This window comes from Scyliorhinus canicula, chromosome 1 (assembly GCF_902713615.1).
Source record: "Scyliorhinus canicula chromosome 1, sScyCan1.1, whole genome shotgun sequence".
Classification (NCBI taxonomy): domain Eukaryota; kingdom Metazoa; phylum Chordata; class Chondrichthyes; order Carcharhiniformes; family Scyliorhinidae; genus Scyliorhinus; species Scyliorhinus canicula.
The window spans coordinates 18,846,881-18,869,606 of record NC_052146.1 but is presented as its reverse complement, the minus strand read 5'-3'; the positions used below and the strand labels follow the sequence as shown (position 1 = coordinate 18,869,606).

Genomic DNA, 22,726 nt, shown 5'->3' with positions numbered 1-22,726 from the left:
ATGCAAGAAACAATACTTTTCACTGTATACTAATACACGTGACAATAATAAATCAAAGCAAAAAAGGTTCCCTGGGACGTCCCTGCCGCCACCTGCTGTGGATCTTCAACTGTGAGGTGCTCACCACTGAGAGCCCCAGAAGCCAGCCTACTAGTAAATATCCTGCTGAGGTGTGAGTATCTGCGCTGGTGGGGGGTGCGGTGACTGATGTGACGACTCTTCGACGCTGATGTCCCCCTGGGAGAAGCTCGGGTCAGTGGTATCCCAGCGGCATGAGGATGGTCCGGGCTGCTCGGAGGATTGCTCTGAAAGAGAAGGGAGACGGCATCAGTACATCATTGGGGAGAAATGATGTGAGATGTTTGCTCACGTAAGGCTTGAGGAATGACTGTGTATCCTCAGGGTTCTCACTGAACAGGTGCAATTTTGCTCCTCCCACGACCAGCTCTAAGTGCGACTGTCCCACTATCCGTTCTACTACCAATTGCCGACCTGCATCAGTTACCTGTGGCATGTCTGGCGCTACCCAATGGCTGGAGGTCATACACGTGATTACATACATTGATAAATGGCTTTATATATTTGTACAGTTATATACAGATATGCATGTACGCATATCACTACAGCATCTATTGTGCTCGATTTTGTCCGACAGATGGGGAGAGTGTCGGCGGGGGATCTGCCAGTTCAGATGGCTGAGGAGTCCAATGCATGGGACTGAATTGGGAGCGGAGATGTGAGGAGTAGATTAGAGTCTGGGGGGGGGTGCCACCATGGGGATTGGGGGGAAGGGGGGTTAAAAGGACCATGTGACAGGTGGCTGGGCGAGAGATCACGTTGGAGGTGTGAGGGGTGTGTGAGGGGCTGCAGCGGGAGACTGGAGGTGGCAGGCTTACCTTGGCTGCCCCGTCCTCTTCTGCAGGGAGCTGGCACTTTACTGAAGCAGTCGCTGCCTCCCAGGCGGAGATGGCCACTTTGCTGGAGGGACATCTTCTGGACCGCGGGTACAGGAGGTCCCGCCTCTATTTGACTCCATCTTGTAGTCTGGAGAGTGTTCCTCTGAGACTCTTAGAGCCGGCCTGCTGGCTGCCATCCCTCGCTTGGACAGGATGGACAAGTCTGGGGGAGGCGATTGATGGAACTTCGCAGTGATTAAGATTCCCCAGGGCGAGTGAATCAGCGAGAGGCTGCCAGGGGCTGGTTTAGCACAGGGCTAAATAGCTGGCTTTGAAAGCAGACCAAGGCAGGCCAGCTGCACGGGTTCAATTCCGGTACCAGCCTCCCCGAACAGGCGCCGGAATGTGGCGACTAGGGGCTTTTCACAGTAACTTCATTTGAAGCCGACATGTGACAATAAGTGATTTTCATTTCAATTTCATTTGCAAGAGCGTGGCTTGAGTCACGTGAAGAAAGTTAATTTTGCCTGAGAGGGTCAATATTCCGTGAGAATTCCCGCTGAAGGAGCTGGCGGGATTTGCACGGTTTTTCTCACAGGAACTGACGCTGCTGTTTTTTGGTGGTAAGATTCCGCCGCGTTATCTATCGTGGCAGAGTACAGTACGGTGCAGGTCATTCACGGTGAGATCCCAGGTCGGGAAAACAAGCCCATTGGGATTTGCTGAGTGGGTAACAAAATCAGAGGGGTATCCTGATATCGGAAGCAGCTAACGGGAATCTGGGAGAAAAGAAGGTGGGATATAGGGAAGAGGCTAGCAAATTCAGATGGGCAGGGGAGCATAAATTAAACATTGTCTTTCTTTTGAATGGATTTAATCAAGTGAATGACTTCTTTCTCTCCAGTTTCGAGCAGTTCTGTATTAATTACTGTAATGAGAAGCTCCAGCAGCTGCTGATAGAGTTGACACTGAAATCTGAGCAGGAGGAGTACGAGGCTGAGGGGATTCAGGTACAGACTATTCCACTCGGATTATTTTACTCTGATAATATCCCATTGTTCACTTTGAAGAAAGTCAGCTTGTGTCATGGTGGGTTTTTTTCATTTTTTTTTATTATTCTTTTCCAATTAAGGGGCAATTTAGCGTGGCCAATCCACCTACTCTGCCCATCTTTGGGTTGTGGGAGTGAAACCCATACAGACATGGGGAGAATGTGCAAACTGCACACGGGTCCTCAGCGGTGCGAGGCAGCAGTGCTAACCACTGTGCCCCCGTGCCGCCATCATGGTGGTTTTATCCCTCTTAATGAACTCCCAGTATTGTTCTCATAATAATTCAGACTTATTCTGGGAAAATCCATTCGGGGACATTTTACAATGATAGGAACATGTTTATTAAAACCAAACAGCAGCTGCCTGTGTTTATGTCGCACGTTTAATGTGGTGGAGCATCCCATGGTGATTGTCAAACAAGACTTGCCACTGAGCCATATAAGGAGATGGTAGGCCAGGCCTTGTTCAAGAGGGAGGGTTTGGGGAGCATCTGAAAGGCGAAGGGAGATGTGGAGAGGGACTCTCTCTCTCTCTCTCTCTCTCTCTCTCCCCCCCCCCCCCCCCCCCCTCCCAGCCCCCCCTCAACACGATTCAGTTGGTGAAAGATCGTTTCTTGAGCCATGTGGGCCGAGGAGGTCCCAAATTTGACTCTTGATGAGCTGACGTTAGGAAAGTGAGCTGTGTGGGTGTCGCAATTGGTCTCGGTGTCCTCCTTCCTTCCTGCGCACTGTTTCCAGTGAGCGCTGAGTGGGGCGGTGGATGTGAGGACACTGAGTGAGGACAAGATCAGGCTTGAGTCAGAGTTAAACACATTGCTGATGCCCATTATTTGGGGACATGTGTGGGCAATGGCTGATTGGTAAGGCACCATTGATCACCCTCAAGAGAAAACAGAGGGCAACAGGGCAAGTGGCTCCTACACATTATTCATGAGACCATAAGACATAGGAGCAGAATTAGGCCACTCGGCCTATTGAGTCTGCTCCGCCATTCAATCATGGCTGATATTTTCTCATCCCCATTCTCCTGCCTTCTCCCCATAACCCCTGATCCCCTAATTATTCAAGAACCTATCTATCTCTGTCTTAAAGACACTCAGTGATTTGACCTCCACAGCCTTCTGCGGCAAAGCATTCCACAGATTCACCTCCCTCTGGCTGAAGAAATTCCTCCTCATCTCGGTTTTAAAGGATCGTCCCTTTAGTCTGAGATGGTGTCCTCTGGTTCTAGTTTTTCTGACAAGTGGAAACATTCTCTCCACGTCCACTCTATCCAGGCCTCTCAGTATCAATAATATCCCCCCTCATCCTTCTAAACTCCGAGTACAGCCCCAGAGTCCTCAACTGTTCCTCATGCGACAAGTTCTTCATTCCAGGGATCATTCTTGTGAACCTCCTCTGGACCCTTTCCAAGGCCAGCACATCCTTCCTTAGATACGGGGCCCAAAACTGCTCACAATACTCCAAATGGGATCTGACCAGAGCCTTATACAGCCTCAGAAGTACATCCCTGGTCTTGTATTATCATAGAATTTACAGTGCAGAAGGAGGCCACTCGGCCCATCGAGTCTGCACCGGCTCTTGGAAAGAGCACCCTACCCGAGGTCAACACCTCCACCCTATCCCCATAACCCAGTAACCCTACTCAACACTAAGGGCAATTTTGGACACTAAGGGCAATTTATCATGGCCAATCCACCTAACCTGCACATCTTTGGACTGTGGGAGGAAACCAGAGCACCCGGAGGAAACCCACGCACACACGGGGAGGATGTGCAGACTCCGCACAGACAGTGACCCAAGCCGGAATCGAACCTGGGACCCTGGAGCTGTGAAGCAATTGTACTATCCACAATGCTACCATGCTGCCCTCCTATTCTAGCCCACTGGACATGAATGAAATGAAATGACTGAAAAATGAAAATCGCTTACTGTCACGAGTAGGCTTCAATGAAATTACTGTGAAAAGCCCCTAGTCGCCACATTCTGGCGCCTGTCCGGGGAGGCTGGTACGGGAATGCTAACATTCAATCTGTTAAAAGCAGCCAATAGTGAGTGTACTTTGAGACCTAGTTCTGCAGACCATGGGAGATGAGCTCCAAAATGTGAGGGAATTGTAAACACATTCTTTACCAACGAGTTCGCAACATTGTCACAAAGCCAGAGACGTACAGATGAAACCTTTCAATGTGCCCATAAAATACTTCTCACATTCTGGAAGCATTGCCCTAGTGCTCAATCAGAGACCATAGCGGGACGCAAATAGAATGCCAAAGTTTTGAGGTGATTGCTCCAAACATGACATGATGAACCAGTTGAGTGCAGCGCAGTTAGAACGCTGTGGTTATGTGGCAGCCATTGAAAGGCCCCATTATTCACTCCGGGTATTTTTATTGTGGTTGAGGTGAATTGTTGAGCTTGGTCAGGGGAGAAAGAACCAGGAATGGAGCATTTTGCCAGTCATGCCCAAGTCAGTGCCAGAGGTTGAACCTTTGGATTGGATTGGATTGGATTTGTTTATTGTCACGTGTACCGAGGTACAGTGAAAAGTATTTTTCTGCGAGCAGCTCAACAGATCATTAAGTACATGGGAAGAAAAGGGAAGAAAAGAAAATACATAATAGGGCAACACAAGGTATACAATGTAACTACATAAACACCGGCATCGGGTGAAGCATACAGGGTTTAGTGTTAATGAGGTCAGTCCATAAGAGGGTCATTTAGGAGTCGGGGAAGAAGCTGTTTTTGAGTCTGTTCGTGCGTGTTCTCAGACTTCTGTATCTCCTGACTGATGTAAGAAGTTGGAAGAGTGAGTAAGCCGGGTGGGAGAGTTCTTTGATTATGCTGCCTGCTTTCCCCCGGCAGCAGGAGGTGTAGATGGAGTCCATGGATGGGAGGCAGGTTCGTGTGATGGACTGGGCGGTGTTCACGACTCCCTGAAGTTTCTTATGGTCCTGGGCCGAGTAGTTGCCGTACCTGGCTGTGATGCAGCCCGATAGGATGCTTTCTTTTTCTTTTTTTTTTATAAATTTAGATTACCCAATTATTTTTTCCAATTAAGGGGCAATTTAGTGTGGCCAATCCACCTACTCTGCACATTTTTGGGTTGTGGGGGCGAAACCCACGCAGACACAGGGAGAATGTACAAACTCCACATGGACAGAGACTCAAAGCCGGGATCGAACCTGGGACCTCAGCGCCGTGAGGCAGTTGTGCTAACCACTAGGCCACCGTGCTGCCCGATAGGGTGCTTTCTATGGTGCATCTGTAAAAGTTGGTAAGGGTTAATGTGGACATGCCGAATTTCCTTAGTTTCCTGAGGAAGTATAGGCGCTGTTGTGCTTTCTTGGTGGTAGCGTCGACATGTGTGGAGCACGTCCGTTTCTTTTCCTCTCCGAGCATTGTCTAGATTTAAATCCAGCTAGATTAATGGGATGCCACTAACTCAAGTCAGTGTGAGTTCACAAAGCGAAACACACTCATAATTCAGCACTTACTGGCACTAAGAGCTGAAGAGAGGTAATAAAGATTGTTGGTGTGAGAGGTAGGAGTGCCACATTGGGCCTGAGATTGGATTAAGTCAGCGGGAGATTGATGCTGCATGCAGTTACTGTGACAGCTGATGTGTGAGAACTCAGTTGTAACTTTGGAAAAATGTTACCTTACTTGCACATGCACAAAAATAATCACCTAGATTTTAGATTGAAACATAAGTCATCGAACAACCCCTTAAAAATGAAAGGCAAAAGAAAAACATCCAATGTTTGGTTAGGTTTCTGAGCTTGTAAACTCCTGAGGGTTAACGTATATCCAATGGTGGATTGTTTTCCCAGTTCTATTCCGGCCTTGATTTAAGAGTCATATGGACAGACCAGGAGGATTCACCATCGGGAAACCGGTTCCTCCGAGATGTATCTCCACACGGTGCCAATTCCTTAACTGCAATGCTCGGGATGAACCGGAGCCATGCTATTCCAATGGGAATTTGTAATGGCTCGTTAATGTACTTCACTGCTGACTAGCCAGAGTACAGAACAGAGAGTTTGCATGCCGCTCAGAGGTGGAAACAGATTCAATCATAACTTTCATGGGGCAATTAGATGACGACCTGACGAGGAAAACAAATAGCAAGGCAGTGGGGAAAGAGCTGGGGAGCAGGGCCAATTGGAAAAATCTTTCAAAGAGCTGAAAGAGGTTTGATCAGCTGAATAGCCTCCTTCGAACATGTTTCAGTCTATGGATCTATGTCTGTCTGACTTTGTTCAAACTTGTGTCTGCAGTGGGAGTCAATCCAGTATTTCAACAACAAGATCATCTGTGATCTTGTGGAGCAAAAGTTCAAAGGGATTATTTCCATCCTGGTAAGAACACCAACCTTTCTCTGTATCATTCCATCAGAAATAAGTCACCACCTATCATTGTAACATTCCCCATATCCCATTCATTCCTTTTGTTCATTCATGAGATATGTGTGTCACTGGCTGGGCCAGCATTTATTGCCCATCCCTAATTGCCCTCAAGAAGGTGGTGGTGAGCCGTCTTCTTGAATGCAACTAGTGGCTTGCTAGGCAGGGAGCAGTTTAGAATCAGCCACATTTCTGTGGGTCTGGAGTCACATACTGGCCAGGCCGTGTAAGGCAGGCAGATTTCCTTCTCGAAAGGATGTTAATCAACCAAGCTGAACATGTGGCAGCTCAGCCATGAACTCACTGAGTGCTGGAAGAGTTTCAAAGAGCCGAATAGTCCACTTGCATTCCTATGTTCTCCCAGCAAATACCTCACATGTGAAACTTTGACACCATCAATTTGTTTTATTCCAACATTATCACCGTCTTACCTTCCGAAGGCCTTGACTCATGTTAATCTTGGCCTTAGTGCAGGCTGTTTGATCAAAATCCCTGCCATCACCCAATTTCCACCCGACATGTAGTTCGCGACAGGGAGGGCAGCCTCAGGGGGCTGAATGGCCTTCACCTATTCTTACCTTCCAGAGGGGAGGTGAGGAGAGTTTGCTTCCAGCAATTTGTTGTATGATCTGGTGCATACTGTCTGAAAGGGTGATGGAAGGAGAGTCAATAGTAACTTTCAAAAGGGAACTGGATATAGAACTGAGTATTTTCAGGGGTTGTGGGGAAAGCGAAGGGGTGTGAGACTAATAGGGGGCGGGATTCTCCGTTGCCCGTCGTAACGCGGGTTTCCGGCGAGAAAAATCGGTGTTAATCACTCCGGCGTCGGGGCCTTCTTTTAAGCTGGCAATCTCCGTTCCCGGAGGGGCTAGCAGCTGACTGACGCGATACGCGTCAGTTTCACCAGCTGCGGAAGTGGTGAGACCCGGCGTTTTTTGGAGGAGGAGGAGGAGAGAGACAGACCCGGCATTTGGGGGGGGGGGGGGTGTTCCGGCATTTGGGGGGGGGGGGTTCCGGCATTTGGGGGGGGGGTTTGGGGGCAGCGGCAGGCAGAGAGGGGGGGCGACGGATGCCCGGGGCCAACGCACCGTCGCCCCCCCCCCTCTGTACGCCGCTGCCCCCTACCCCAACCCCCCCCCTCACCACCCCTACCTCCCTCCCCACCACCCATACCTCCCTCCCCACCACCCCTACCTCCCTCCCCACCACCCCACCTCCCTCCCCACCACCCCCACCTCCCTCCCCACCACCCCTACCCCCCTCCAACGCCGCCCCCCATCTCTCGCAACGCCGCAACCCCCCCTTCCTTCCTCCCCCCCTTCCTTCCTCCCCCCTTCCTTCCTCCCCCCCACTTCCTTCCTCTCCCCCCTTCCTTCCTCCCCCCCCTTCCTTCCTCCCCCCCCTTCCTTCCTCCCCCCTTCCTTCCTCCCCCCCCTTCCTTCCTCCCCCCCTTCCTTCCTCCCCCCCTTCCTTCCTCCCCCCCTTCCTTCCTCCGTTAGTGGGGGGGGGGGGGGGGGGGTGGTGGTTGGGGTAGGGGGCAGCGGCGTACAGAGAGGGGGGGGCGACGGTGCGTTGGCCCAGGGCATCCGTAGCCCCCCCTCTCTGCCCGCCGCTGCCCCCAAACCCCCCCCCGATGCCCCCCCCGATGCCCCCCCCCGATGCCGCGACCCCCCCGGATGCCGCAACCCCCCCGATGCCGCAACCCCCCCCCGGATGCCGCAACCCACCCCCTGATGCCCCCCCCCGATGCCGCAACCCCCCCGATGCCGCAACCCACCCCCCGATGCCGCAACCCACCCGATGCCGCAACCCACCCCCCCCCGATGCCGCAACCCAACCCCCCCAGATGCCGCAACCCACCCCCCCCGATGCCGCAACCCACCCCCCCCCATGCCGCAACCCAACCCCCCCCGATGCCGCAACCCAACCCCCCCCATGCCGCAACCCAACCCCCCCCATGCCGCAACCCAACCCCCCCATGCCGCAACCCAACCCCCCCCCATGCCGCAACCCAACCCCCCCATGCCGCAACCCAACCCCCCCCCGATGCCGCAACCCAACCCCCCCCCCCGATGCCGCAACCCAACCCCCCCCCGATGCTGCAACCCACCCCCCCCCCCCCGACACTGAACGGCGTCAACCATCATCAATGGTTGACGCCGTTTTAAAGCAACTTTGATTTGCGCCGACGTGACCCGTGGCCACGTCGGCGGGACTTCGGCCCATCCGGGCCGGAGATTTAAGGTAAGTGAAAAAAAATTGAAATCCCGCCGGCGCCAGCTGTTTTCAGAGGCTGCCGGCGGGATTTGCACAACGCCGGTTTTTGGCCGGTGGGAGATTTCAAAACCCTGCGGGAGCGGAAATAACGCCGCTGCCCGCCGATTCTCCGACCCTGCGTGGGGTCGGAGAATCCCGCCCAGGGTAAGTGTTTTAAAGAGTCACCACAGGCATAATGGGCCAAATGGCCTCCATTTGCACTGATTTTATCATAACCTGTATTGTTGTCATGATAAAATTGGATATTCAACAACCCCCTCTGTTTCTCCCCCACTAAACATTCTTCAATGTGCCTGGGTTTTTACATTGGAACATGTTTTCTTGGTATTTGATGTTAATGTGCTGTTGTCTGAGTGACTTTTTGTTTCCTTTCCAATGAGGATGAAGAATGTCTGCGACCTGGAGAAGCCACAGATCTTACTTTTCTGGACAGACTGGAGGAGAAAGTGGGAGCCCACCCTCACTTCCTAACGTGGGTATCTGAGGTGCTCTGTAAGACCACAGCTTCTGGTGTGTCTCAAAGGCCCCAGCTTTAAGATGAAGCCATTTCTTTGGGCGAGGGGAGGAAAGGAACATTGTCAGTGAGCAGAAACTGATTACAGCCGCACCTTTTCTTATGAAGTGAGGTTTTCTCTCATGCAGGTTCAGTCACAGACAGTGGGACCATGTGCTATTTTGATTACCACATTGTCAGGGGCTGTTTAGCACAGGGCTAAATCACTGGTTTTGAAAGCAGACCAAGGCAGGCCAGCAGCACGGTTCAATTCCCGTACGAGCCTCCCGAACAGGCGCCGGAATGTGGCGACTAGGGGCTTTTCACAGTAACTTCATTTGAAGCCTACTTGTAACAGTAAGCGATTGCCAGCCCCATCACAGGGCTAAATCGCTGGCTTTGAAAGCAGACCAAGGCAGGCCAGCAGCACGGTTCAATAAACAATGTACATAAAACTATAAACATAGTGCAAAAGCCGTCTCCCTCCCTTGCAGGTCCCACCTTTATTAATCCCCTACTTTAAGCTAAACTAACACCCCCACGTTCTGCTGACGATTACTTTTCCGCGAAGAAGTCAACGAATGGTTGCCACCTCCGGGTGAACCCTAACATTGACCCTCTCAAAGCAAACTTGATTTTCTCCAAACAGAGAAAGCTAGCCATGACCGATAGCCAGGTCTCCGACTCCGGGGGCTTTGAGTCCCTCCAAGCTAATAGTATCCATCTCCGGGCTACCAGGGAAGCAAAGGCCAGAACGTCGGCCTCTTTCTCCTCCTGGATTCCCGGGTCTTCCGACACCCCGAAAATCGCCACCTCTGGACTCAGCGGCACCCTTGTTTTAAACACCGTGGGCATGACATCTGCAAACTCCTGTCAGAATCCCCTAAGCTTCGGACATGCCCAGAGCATTTGGACATGGTTCGCTGGTCCTCCCGCACATTTTGCGCATTGTCTTCCACCCCAAAGAATCTGCTCATCCGGGCCACTGTCATGTGAGCCCGGTGAACGACCTTGAGCCTGGCACATGGTGTGGATGCGTTGACTCTGTCCATAGACCATCCTCTATCTCTCCTCCCAGCTCCTCCTCCCACTTGTGCTTCAGTTCCTCGGTGACCCCATAAGTTCCTTGTAAATGTCCGAGACGCTCCCTTCTCCTACCCACCCTCTGGAAACTACCCTATCCTGAATCCCCGTTAGCGGTAGGAGCGGGAAGGTTGACACCTGTTTACGGAAGAAGTCCCGCATCTGCAGATACCTGAGTTTGTTTCCCCTCGTCAACCCAAACTTCTCCTCCAGCGCCCTCGTGCTCGGAAAGCTCCCCTCTATAAACATATCCCCCATTCTCTCAATCCCTGCTCTCCGCCATTTCCGGAACCCCCCATCCATACTTCCCGGGGCAAACCAGTGATTATTACAGATTGGGGACCAGACCAATGCTCCCACTGCTCCCACATATCTCCTCCATTGCCCCAGACTCTCAGGGCTGCCACTACCATGGGCTGGTGGAGTATCGTGCCGGCGGGAATGGCAGAGGCGCAGTTACCAACACCCACTTCCTGATCATGGTTATATTTGCCGCCTAGTGATAGTTACTAAAATTTGGCAGCGCCAGCCCGCCCTCTCCCCGACTCCGCTCAAGCATTACCTTCCTTACCCGTGGGGTCTTGCCCGCCCAAACAAAGCCAGAAAAAGGAACGCGGAGTAAAGATGGGTAGACATTGAAACACAAACAGGAGTCTCGGGAGGACCGTCATCATCACTGTCTGCACCCTCCCAGCTAATGACAATGGGGGCGCGTCCCATCTCCAAAAATCATCCTTCATTTGGTCTACTAGCCGTGCCAGATTTAATTTATGCAGCCGGTCCCATTCCCGCGCCACTTGAATGCCAAGGTATCTAAAGCTGCCCCTACTAATCTAAACGGCAGCTCCTCCAATCGCCTCTCCTGCCCCCTCGCCTGGACCGCAAACATCTCACTTTTCCCCATATTTAGCTTATACCCCGAAAACCGGCCAAATTCCCCTGGAATCCTCACGATTTCTTCCATCCCCTCATACAGAAGCAGGTCGTCTGCATACAGCGAGACTCTGTGCTCCACCCCCCCCCCCCCCCCCCCTCCCAGACCAGCCCCTTGAAGCTCTCAGAGCAATTGCCAACGGCTCTATAGCTAGCGCGAACAACAGTTGGGAGAGGGGGCATTCCTGTCTCGTTCCTCGGTGCAGTCTAATATAGTCCGATGTTGTCCTATTCGTCCGTACACTTGCCACAGGAGCCTGATACAGCAACCTGACCCAGTCAATGAAGCCCCGCCCAAATCCGAACCGTCCCAGTATCTCCCACAAATAGTCCCATTCTACCCGATCAAAAGCCTTTTCTGCATCCATTGTGATCACTACATCCACCTCCCTACCTTCCAGGGGCATCATGATCACATTTAACAGCCTTCTTACATTGGCCACTAACTGCCTTCCCTTAACAAACTCCGTCTGGTCCTCCCCAATAACGTCCGGAACAAAATCCTCAATCCTGGAGGACAACATTTTTGCCAGCAGTTTGGCGTCCACATTCAACAGGGATATCGGCCTGTAGGACCCACACAGCTCCGGGTTCTTGTCCCGCTTCAGAATCAGCGAAATCGTGGCCTATGACATCGTCGGGGGTGGCACCCCTCTTTCCCTTGACTCATTGAACATCCTCATCAACACCGGCCCCAATATCCCAGAGAACGTTTTATAAAACTCCACTGGGTACCCATCTGGCCCCGGGGCTTTACCCGCCTACATGGCCTTCAAACCCTCCACTATCTCTTCCAACCCAATCGGGGCCCCCAGCCCTTCTACCAGCTCCCCGTCCACCTTTGGGAATTTCAGCCCCCCCAAGAAGTGCCTCATCCCCTCCCGAGGCGTAGGGGGTTCCAACCTATACAGCCCACTGTAGAAATCCCTAAATGCCTTATTCACCCCTGCTGAATCTCCAACCAGGTTCCCATCTCCGTCATTTACTTTCCCTCTCTCCCTGGCTGCCTCCCTCTTTCTAAGCTGCTGTGCAAGCATTCTGCTGGCCGTCTCTCCATACTCATAGATTGCCCCCCTCGCCTTTCTCAGCTGCTCTACCGCCCTCCCTGTGGTTAACAAGCCGAACTCCGCCTGTAGCCTCTGCCGTTCCCTTAAAAGCCCTGCCTCTGGGGTCTCCGCATACCTCCTATCGATCTGCAGTATCTCCTTAACCAGCCTGTCCATCTCTGCCCTGTCCACCTTCTCCCTATGGGCCCGTATCGAGATCAGCTCCCCTCTGACTACCGCCTTCAGTGCTTCCCAGACCATCCCTGCTGAAATTTCCCCCGTGTCGTTGACCTGCAGGTAGTTCTGAATACATTTCCTCAGCCACTCGCACACCCTTTGTCAGCCAAAAGTCCCACATCCAACCTCCAGTGCGGGCGCTGGTTACTGTCTTTACTAACCTGCAGGTCAACAAAGTGCAGAGCATGGTCTGAGATTGTGATCGCCGAGTACCCCGTATCCATCACCCCTGCCAGTAAGGCCCTGCTCATAATGAAGAAATCAATCCGGGAGTACACTTTATGCACGTGTGATTAGAAGGAGAACTCCTTCACCCTCGGCTGCCCAAATCTCCATGGATCCATCACCCCCATCTGCTCCATGAACCCTTTTAGTTCCTTTGCCATTGCTGGCACCCTGCCCGTTTTCGAGCTTGACCGGTCCAAGCCAGGGTCAATAATTGTGTTGAAGTCCCCTCCCATGACCAACCTGTGCGAGTCCAGGTCCGGGATCTTCCCCAGCGTCCTCTTTATAAACTCCAAACCAATTTGGCACATACACATTTACTAATACCACCTGCACCCCGTCCAGTTTCCCACTGACCATAATGTACCGACCTCCCACATCCGAAACTATTCTACCCGTCTCAAACACCACCCGCTTATTGATCAGGATCACGACCCCTCTAGTCTTTGAATCCAGTCCCGAGTGAAAACCTGACTGACCCAGCCTTTCCTCAATCTAATCTGGTCAGTTACTCTAAGATGCGCCTCCTGCAACATTACCATGTCCGCCTTCAGTCCCCTCAATGCGCGAACACACATGCCCTCTTGACCGGCCCATTTAACCCTCGAACATTCCAGGTGACCAGCCTTGTTGGGGAACTCATTGCCCCCCACCTTCGCCGATCAGCCATCCCCTTTTTTGGGCCCGCCTCCAGCCCATGTTCCGCGCCTCCACCGGCCGCCCTCAGGCAGCCCCCGCCCCCAACCTGATTCTACGATTCTCTGATGGAGTTTGGAATTCACTTACTCAAAACAAAACTTTGATCTCAAAAACCAAAGACATGGACCTGTACAGCCATAGGCATTACCATCAGTTAGGCTAGATTCAATACCAGTCCCATAGTTAAAGCTGCACACTCCACCAGTCAACAGTCAAGTACAGGCATTTTGCCCCCATTGTTGGGTGCTCAGTGGTCGTCTTATGAGGATAGGTTGATCATATTGGGCTTGTTTCCACTGGAGTGTGAAGTCTTTTAGATCCTGAACAGCATTGAGAAGGTGGACGTGGAAAGGATGTTTCCTCTTGCGAATGAGTCCAGAACTAACGGACACTGTTTTAAACTTTGGGTTCGACCTTTAGGACAGAAATGAGGAGAAATTTATTTCTCAGAGGGCTGTGTGGCTTTGGAACTCTCTGCCTCAGAAGTTAGCCTTACTGAATATTTTTAAGGTGGAGGTCAATAGGCTCTTGTGAGGCAAGGGCATTAAAGGTTATGGGGGAGGTGGGGTAGATAGAAACGTGGAATCTGTAACACAAACAGATCAGCCATGAATGGCACAGCAAGCTCGAGGGACTGAATGGCCTATTCCTGCTCCTATTTCATATCTTCATATATTCCTTCCTTGCATCTGTATTTGAGGTTGGTATTTTTTGTCCTTTGCTATGGGTCACTGTACATACGCGGGCAGATTTCTGATTTTAATTGTATTCCGAGTTTGTGATTAGGAATGGCGTCTCCACAATCCTAAGGGACAGGAATAGTTTTTATTATTTTCCCAGCCGTCCTGCACGTATTCTCAGTTGTTTAGTGTAAAGGCTCATGATCATTAACAATGGGTTTTCATGACTGTTAGAGATGCAGTTGATCTGATAAAATCGGCCAGTGTAATACTGAGTCGCACTGCTCACAAAAGCCTGGGTTCAATCCTTGATCTGTGCTCGGGCAGAAGTTGAATAATAAATTGATTCAGCAATCATTTAGCCTGGAAATCTGCCTGTGGATTGCCACTTCTGCAGGATAGAGGTGTGCGGACATTGATTGAACATAGGGTTGATGCATTTTGATGTATTGTAGTCAGATAATCTCCTGACAACAACCCCCCCCCCCCCCCCCCCCCCCCCCCCGCCACCGAACTGGTATGATACCGGTTTGAAAAAATGAAAACCGCTTATTGTCACAAGTAGGCTTCAAATGAACATAGAACAGTAGAACAGTACAGCACAGAACAGGCCCTTCGGCCCTCGATGTTGTGCCGAGCAATGATCACCCTACTCAAACCCACATATCCACCCTATACCCGTAACCCAACAACCCCCCCCTTAACCTTACATTTTAGGACACTACGGGCAATTTAGCATGGCCAATCCACCTAACCCGCACATCTTTAGACTGTGGGAGGAAACCAGAACACCCGAAGGAAACCCACGCACACACGGGGAGGATGTGCAGACTCCGCACAGACAGTGACCAAGCCGGGAATCGAACCTGGGACCCTGGAGCTGTGAAGCATTTATGCTAACCACCATGCTACCGTGCTGCCCTTAAAGTTGAAGTTACTGTGAAAAGCCCTTAGTCGCCACATTCCGGCACCTGCTCGGGGAGGCTGCTCCGGGAATTGAACCGTGCTGCTGGCCTGCCTTGGTCTGCTTTCAAAGCCAGCGATAGATACTGAACAGCTGCTCATGTCTGCGGAGTTGAATAAGCTTCTTCAAGAGAAGAAGGGAAAAAATGGAAAGGTTTGTGCTGAAGCCCAGCTAACTTTATTCTGCGGGAGAAAGTGGAAAGCAGGGGTTCAGTTCATAGAGGGCATGTTTTATTTAACGCTGAATGACGTTTCAGTTTGCAAGGACCTAGCCAGAAGAGTGGCTTCTGGAAACTTGTAAACGCCCTTCACCCAGTTGGGGTCACTCTTTCTCCATTATGCACTGCAGGCACAAGCTGGCAGATCAGAAGACGAGGAAGACCATGCACCGTGGTGACTTCAGGCTGCTACACTATGCAGGAGATGTCACATATAATGTTATCGGTAAGTGAGGAGCTACGGAATGGGAGCAAGCTCACAAATTGGTGGCCACTTCTAACTGTCTCTGACTCTCAATAAAAGCAAAAATATTGCGGACGCTGTAAAATTGAAATGAAACCCGAAAATGCTGGGAAGACTCAACAGGTCTGGCAGCATCTGCGGAGACAGAAACAAAGTTAACGTTTCGAGTTCAGAATGACTCATCTTCACAACACAAGATAGGTTCTGAAGAGGACTCCAGACTTTAACTCTGTTACTGTCTCCACAGATGCCACCAGACTTGCAGAGTCTTTCTGTTTTTTATCTCTAACTTCCCCTGTATACATATTCTCTGTGGTATCATTCTCATTAATCTATCTGACAAGAACTGGCTCAGAATTAATAATGATGCCCGTCATTGATTTAATTGCACCACTCTATCTGAAGATTGTGATTGTTGAAAGCTCAGGATCTCTACACGCCGCCAGGTTCTGTGGTCAGAAGACAGGAGAGTCTCATTGTGGTTATACTTATTATAGGTTAGAATCACGACAGTGCAGAAGGAGGCCATTCGACCCATTGAGCCTGCACCAACCCTCCGAAAATACACTCTATCTAGGCCCACTTTCCCACCCTCATCCCACATCTTTGGACACTAAGGGACATAGTAATCCACCTAAGCTGCACATCTTTGGACTGTGGGTGGAAACCGGAGCATCCGGAGGAAACCCACGCAGACACGGGGAGAATTTGCAAACTCCACACAGTCACCCAAGGTTGGAATCAAACCCGGGTGCCGGCTCTATGAGGCAGCAGTGCTAACCATCGTGCCACCGTGACCTTGCTTTGTTAAGAGCAAAGACACTGTGAACCTTTACAATATCAGAGAAGGTTCCTTCATTAAATAATTTATGTTTGGATAATTTGCATCTATTCGTATTCTGAAAAGGTATGACTCTTTAAATTCTTATTCAACTAGGATTTCTCGATAAGAACAATGATCTTCTGTACAGGAATCTCAAAGAGGTGAGCATCAATTCAGGAAAAGCACCTCCAGTGGTTCCTTCCTTAATGGGGTTGTGTCATCATGGAAGGAGAAATCATTTGTGTTAGAAACTCTGGAGGGGTAGCCAGCAATTAATTGGGAGGACCATTCCTCAATCCCATTGTGCTAATCATCAGAATAATGGGGACGATTCTCCGAGCCCCGCTCCAGGCCGGAGAATCACTGCAACCGCGCCCCGACGCCGGCGCGCGATTATCCGAGGTGCGGAGAATCGGCGCCATTTGCGCCGATGTGTTTGCCGTGGCGCTGGCCGCGGGCCACTGGAATCGGCGGGACCACCGATTCTCCAGCCCGGATGGGCCGAGCGGATACAACAGAGTCCCGCTGGCGCTGTTCGCCCTGCTGGCGGGAACTCTGCACGAACGGTCAGGGGGGCGGCCTGTGGGGGTGGGGGGCAGGGGGGGCCTCCAATGGGGTCTGGCCCGCGATCGCGGCCCAACTGCGCATGTGTGGGTTGGCGCAGCGCCCATTTGGCGCCAGGAAGGGAGGCTGGAGCAGTGTGAACCGCTCCAGCGCCGGGCTGACCCCCTGTGGGGGCCAGAATCGGTCGACCCCGTGCCCATTTCGCGCCATCGTAAAACGCGACGGCGTTCACGCCGGCACGAACACTTGGGCTCCATATTGGAGAATCGCCCCCAATGATTCCAGGGGATATCTGAGCCAGGAGATTGTAGCACAATCTATTGGATGTCAATCTGTGTTATTCTCTGTGAAGCTGATGGGCACGTTGGCATGGGTAACATGGCAGCTCATTGTCAAAGAGGAGAAATAAGTTTTGATGTAAAATGCCCTCGACCAGAGAGTGCTGCTTTAGAAGAGAACACTGAAAGATGCAAGTGAAGGTCCAGAGCTCATGGTCCAGAGCAGCACCAGGGTTTAAAAGAATAAAGCAAATCAGAACATTGTGGCTTGGTGAAGCTGTGTTTAAGCTGGTTTTAGGGCAACTGTGTAAATTACACTTTATGATTTTATTATATCAGATTTAACTACTTGGATCACATGCACCAACATTGCTCATGCACCCAAATGAGGGAGGGTGGGGCAGGCGCATCAGTGCCTGCGGTAACCTGCTCCCAGGCTTCGGCCCATGCAGGTAACCTGCTCCTAGGCTTCGGCCTCTGCAGGTAACCTGCTCCCAGCTTTCGGCCGATGCGGGTAACCTGCTCCCAGGCTTCAGCGTCTGTGGGTAACCTGCTCCCAGGTTTCGGCCTCTGCAGGTAACCTGCTCCCAGGCTTCGGCCTATGCAAGCAATTAACCTCCACACCTTGGCTCACACCACCAGCTTATTTCCAAACAATCTCTCCCGAGGCCTCAGTCTGCATACAACTGACTTCTGTAACTCAACCTAGTTCATATGATGGAAGGTAAACTCAAATGGATGGTGGGAGCCAGAGAACATGGTTGACTGTCTCTTTGAATCTCCCTTCCCCCCGGCACCCCCTTAAGGGTGTTTTACTTTGCTTCCACTGACAGAGTTTGTGATTAGCGGTGAAGCAAAGTTGCTCCTCTCTGACAATGAACAAAGCTGGCCCCAAAAGAAGACCAACGATCTCTGTGGCCCAAACCCTGATGTCAGTTTAAATGTGGCACCAAATCAACAGAACCCCCAGACATCCAGCAACAGTAATATCATCAAGCAGGGTAAACAGCCAATCATATTGAAGTTTCCTCACAGACAGCAAAACCTGGGATTTTACAAAAAGCATAATAAATGATTACAACAGGTACAAGGGATTGAGACAGAAACTAAATTTTGGAAACCAACTGAAAACATAATATTATAAATATGCGGAATTCCTTATCAAAATGGAGAAATTTGACATTTAACAAATATACAATTACTCTTTCAAAGTCAGTAATTATGAACTTAGTACTCTGCTAAAAACCCAATTACGCCTCTTCAACAAGGTGTAAATTTTTCACAAATTTATGGAGTGGGAATAAGATCCTAAGAGTGGAGGTTTTGTCAGTTCAGTGATTTCTAATTGATTGTCGCGGGGGGAGGGGGGGGGGGTTCTCATCGGTGCACCCTCTGCAGAAGTGTAGAGTTACAGATAGCACCTTCTGGATTTCTGCAATTAACTGCACATATGTAGACTCCTGAAGTTACTGTCAGCTTCAGAGGAGTAATGACAGCAGGGGCTGACGGTTTCCCCATCATTACTCTTCTATATTTTAGACATTTTAAAGCTTTGCCGAGATTATACTGGTTTCTGTGTGGAGCAGGGTTTATTCACATGTGTCTTCCCCTTACTTCCAGCAGCTTCTCGGCCAGAATTCTCCAGTCATTGGGATTCTCCGTTCCCGCCAACGGTGCATCCCTGCGCGTCCCTTGGTTATCCCGCGGCACGGGGTGATTTCAATGGGAAATCACACTGACATGTGGCAGGAGTAGAGAATACCGCCGCTAGCGAACGGCGCAGCTGCCGAGAAACACGCAGCCGGAGAATGCCTTCCCGATAATATGTTTTTTCCCTGTGTTCACACGTAGACTTAGCTAATCAAGCACAGTGAGCATCAATACAAAACAGACTCAGCTAAACAAACACGGAATAATTAAACACGACAGTTATTATTGCAGAATCGAAGGCACCTTGCCAACCCCGCTCCTACCCTTTGCCTTCAGATGTATTTTAATTCTTCATTTCAACTGCAAATAAATCTCCATCTGTATAACTTTGGCACTGTATCAAACTGTAAATATGTTACTGGTACCTCTCTCTGTGCAGGTAATGTGCGGCTCTACAAACTTCATAGTTAAAGATTGTTTCAGCAAACCTGAATTAGATACCAAGAAAAGACCTGAGACGGTGAGTATTAATTTTGCAGAGGCTTTATCTGAACAATAATTGGCGATAAATACATTCTTGTGGTTTATGCCACATAAAGGCCAACTCACCGATGACTTGTCAATAGATTATTCCTGGTCATTTTATTTTGAACCAGTTTTCCTGTGCTCCTGTCGTGAGGGTGCAATTCCTCATCCGAGGGCCATTTTTTGACACACTTCCCCTGCCCCTCCCCACCCCTTGTGGGAAAGTGTTGGAATGATTGGCAGGCTGTTTCTCAGCCTATTGAAATGCATTATGATTGCTCCTTCCATGGCCAAAGAGTCCTGGAGTGGGGCTTGAACTCACAAACAACAATGAGAGAATCTTATCTAAGGAAAGATATACAGGCATTGAAGGCAGTCCAGAGAAGGTTCACTAGGTTGATACTGGGTTTGAAGGATTTTCTAATGAGGAGAGGTTGAGTAGGTTGGGCCTGTACTCACTGGAGTTTAGAAGAATGAGACACAATCTCATTGAGATGTATAGGATTCTCAGGGGGCTTGCTGGGTAGATGCTGTTTCCCCTTGTAGGAGAGTCTGGGACCACAGGGCAAAATCTCAGAGTAACGGTCACCAATTTAAGATAGAGGGGAGGAGGAATTTCTTCTCTCAGAGGGAGTGAATCTGTGGAATTCTGTACCGCAGAGGGCTGTAGAAGCTGGGCTGTTAAGTATGTTCAAAGACGGGGCAGCACGGTGGCCTAGTGGTTAGCACAACCGCCTCACGGCGCTGAGGTCCCAGGTTCGATCCCGGCTCTGGGTCACTGTCCGTGTGGAGTTTGCATGTTCTCCCCGTGTCTGCGTGGGTTTCGCCCCCACAACCCAAAAATGTACAGAGTAGGTGGATTGGCCACGCTAAATTGTCCCTTAATTGGAAAAAATAATTGGCTAATCTAAATTTTAAAAAAAAAAGTATGTTCAAAGATGAGGTATACAGAATTTTAATCAGGGAGGGAATCAAGGATTATGGGGATAAGGCGGGAAAGAGGAGCTGAGGATTATCACATCAGATCAGTCATGATCTCAATGAATAGCGGAGCAGACTCGATGGGCCGAATGGCCTGATTCTGCTCCTATGTCTTATGGTCTGCTTTAGTGATGTTGGATGCTGGATTGGATCCCAAGGAGACCATCCCCACCTTTCTTCCTTATCTGAGGAAGGATGAAATGAAAATTAAATGAAAATCGCTTATTGTCACGAGTAGGCTTCAAATGAAGTTACTGTGAAAAGCCCCTAGTCGCCACATTCCAGCACCTGTTCGGGGAGGCTGGTACGGATGTTCTTGCTATGGAGGGAGTGCAGCGAAGGTTTACCAGGCGATTCCTGGGATGGCGGGACTGTCATATGAGGAGAGACTAAGTCAGTTAGGATTATATTCATTGGAGTTTAGAAGAGTGAGAGGAGATCTCATAGAAGCCTATCAAATTCTAACAGGATTAGACAGGGTAGATTCAGAAAGAATGTTGGGGCAATCCAGAACTAGGGGTCATAGTTTGAGGATAAGGGGTAAACCTTTTAGGACTGAGGTGAGGAGAAATCTCTTCACCCAGAGAGTGGTGAATCTGTGGAATTCGCTACCGCAGAAAATAGTTGAGGCCAATGCGTTACGTAATTTCAAGGAATTGGATATAGCTCTTAAACTCTTAAGGGATCAAAGGATATGGGGGGAAGATGAGATCAGTGTATTGAACTTGATGACCAGCCATGATCATAATGAATGGCGGAGCAGGCTCGAAGGGCTGAATGGCCTCCTCCTGATCCTATTTTCTGTGTATGCTTCTATGTGTAACATTATGGGATATTTTATGCCAATTGAAGAGGACAAGGCAGGGCCTGAGTTTAACATCCCATCTCGTAGTGCTGTACTGGAGCATCAGCCTGGATTGTGTGCTGTGTTTCTGGAGTGGGGTTTGAGTCCACACCCTCTGACCTAAAGGCAAGGGTGCTACCAACGGAGTCACGCAATCCTGGTTGAATTTCCCCACAGCCACCCTGAGTTTAATTGTGCCTCCACTGCTATCCTACCCGAGGCAAGACCTTCTGTCGACTGTGGCTCATCACATTCTGCTCCCATCGACCCACTCCAGAGAATTGGAGTCATTTTGAATTCTTGTAAAATAATGCAGGCCGATTGCCAACAGAAATCTCGACTGATGTTGATCTTCAGATTAAGGGCTTGTTGCAGCATAATTACTTCTGGGAGATAATACCCCTCATTGTAACTCTGGAAGGAACCGCAGAGTTTTAATCAAAAGCAATAACCGCGGGTGGTTTATTTCCATGCAAGTTATTGCAAAGAAAAATTTTACTTTAGACCTGGGGAAAAAAAATAGTGAAACTCAGAAATGAAGTAAAGCTTGTCTGAACTGGTCTTGTATACGTTAGAAGGAACTCCGGGTTTCCTGCGACCAATATTACCGATCTTTACTGGGATTTGAAACATTTGTGTTTAAAATGTTATATGTTCTCCCTCTGGTGTGCTGCTCATTCTTACGATGGTTTCTCCCGTGACAGGTGGCCACGCAGTTCAAATGCAGCTTGATGGGTCTGATTGACATCCTGATGTCAAAGGTGCCTTCGTATGTTAGGTGTATCAAACCAAATGATGCCAAGCAGCCAGGTGAGCCTCAGACTTTGCGCCGCCATCTTGAATATTGTTGAATGTTGTATCGCGACTGTGTTGTGCCTGAGCTGGGAGTGCTTGATCCTACCTTAGCTGTCAGAAACCGGCGCGCTTTCCATTTCCCAGTGCGAATACCTCGAGGGCTATGGGACAAGCGCTGGCATATGGGATTTGGACAGTCAGATCTGTGTGGACACGATGGCTTCCTTCTGTGCTGTAAATGTCTACAATCTATAACGTATCCCCAAACTGACCCGCAGTACAGGAATACATTTTAATTGCAAGCACAGGCATGGTGGTACAGACAAACTGAATTTATTCTACTCCTGTCACTTTCCCCTGTCTCCCCCTCTCACTCTGCAGGCAGGTTCGATGACATGCTAGTAAGACATCAGGTGAAGTATTTGGGCCTCATGGAACACCTCCGCGTGAGACGAGCGGGTTTTGCTTACCGCAGGAAGTACGATGCGTTCTTAAAAAGGTAACGGAATGCACCAGATGGATACGGTGTTGAATACTCAGTGAAACCTGGCAGGGCGTGACAGGGTAGTTGGAGGTAGGGTGTTTACACTGGCTGGTGAGTCTAGGATCAGGTGACGCAGCCTCAGAACAAGGGGAAGGCCGTTTAAGACTGAGACAAAGAGGAATTTCTTCAGTCGGAGGATGGTGAATCTTTGGAATTCTCCATCCCCCAAGGGCTGTGGAAGTTCAATCATTGAGCATGTTCAAGAGAGAATTTGATAGATTTCTGGAGGCAAATGACATCAAGGGATATGGAGGTGGTGTGGAAAAGCGGC

At 50.1% G+C, this 22,726-nt stretch overlaps 1 protein-coding gene across 3 annotated transcripts in view; it reads left to right on the top strand.

Annotated features, from left to right (window-relative positions):
• The window catches only part of myo1ha (myosin IHa), a 216,831-nt gene that overhangs the window by 144,303 nt on the left and 49,802 nt on the right, over nt 1-22,726 (top strand). For all 3 annotated transcript variants that reach the window (XM_038815345.1, XM_038815462.1, XM_038815402.1), the window contains 8 exons: nt 1,801-1,906; nt 6,228-6,308; nt 9,011-9,102; nt 15,339-15,433; nt 16,389-16,435; nt 19,206-19,286; nt 21,821-21,926; nt 22,293-22,410. In XM_038815345.1, coding sequence (XP_038671273.1) covers nt 1,801-1,906; nt 6,228-6,308; nt 9,011-9,102; nt 15,339-15,433; nt 16,389-16,435; nt 19,206-19,286; nt 21,821-21,926; nt 22,293-22,410 — 726 coding nt within the window. The remainder of the gene's footprint in view (nt 1-1,800; nt 1,907-6,227; nt 6,309-9,010; nt 9,103-15,338; nt 15,434-16,388; nt 16,436-19,205; nt 19,287-21,820; nt 21,927-22,292; nt 22,411-22,726) is intronic.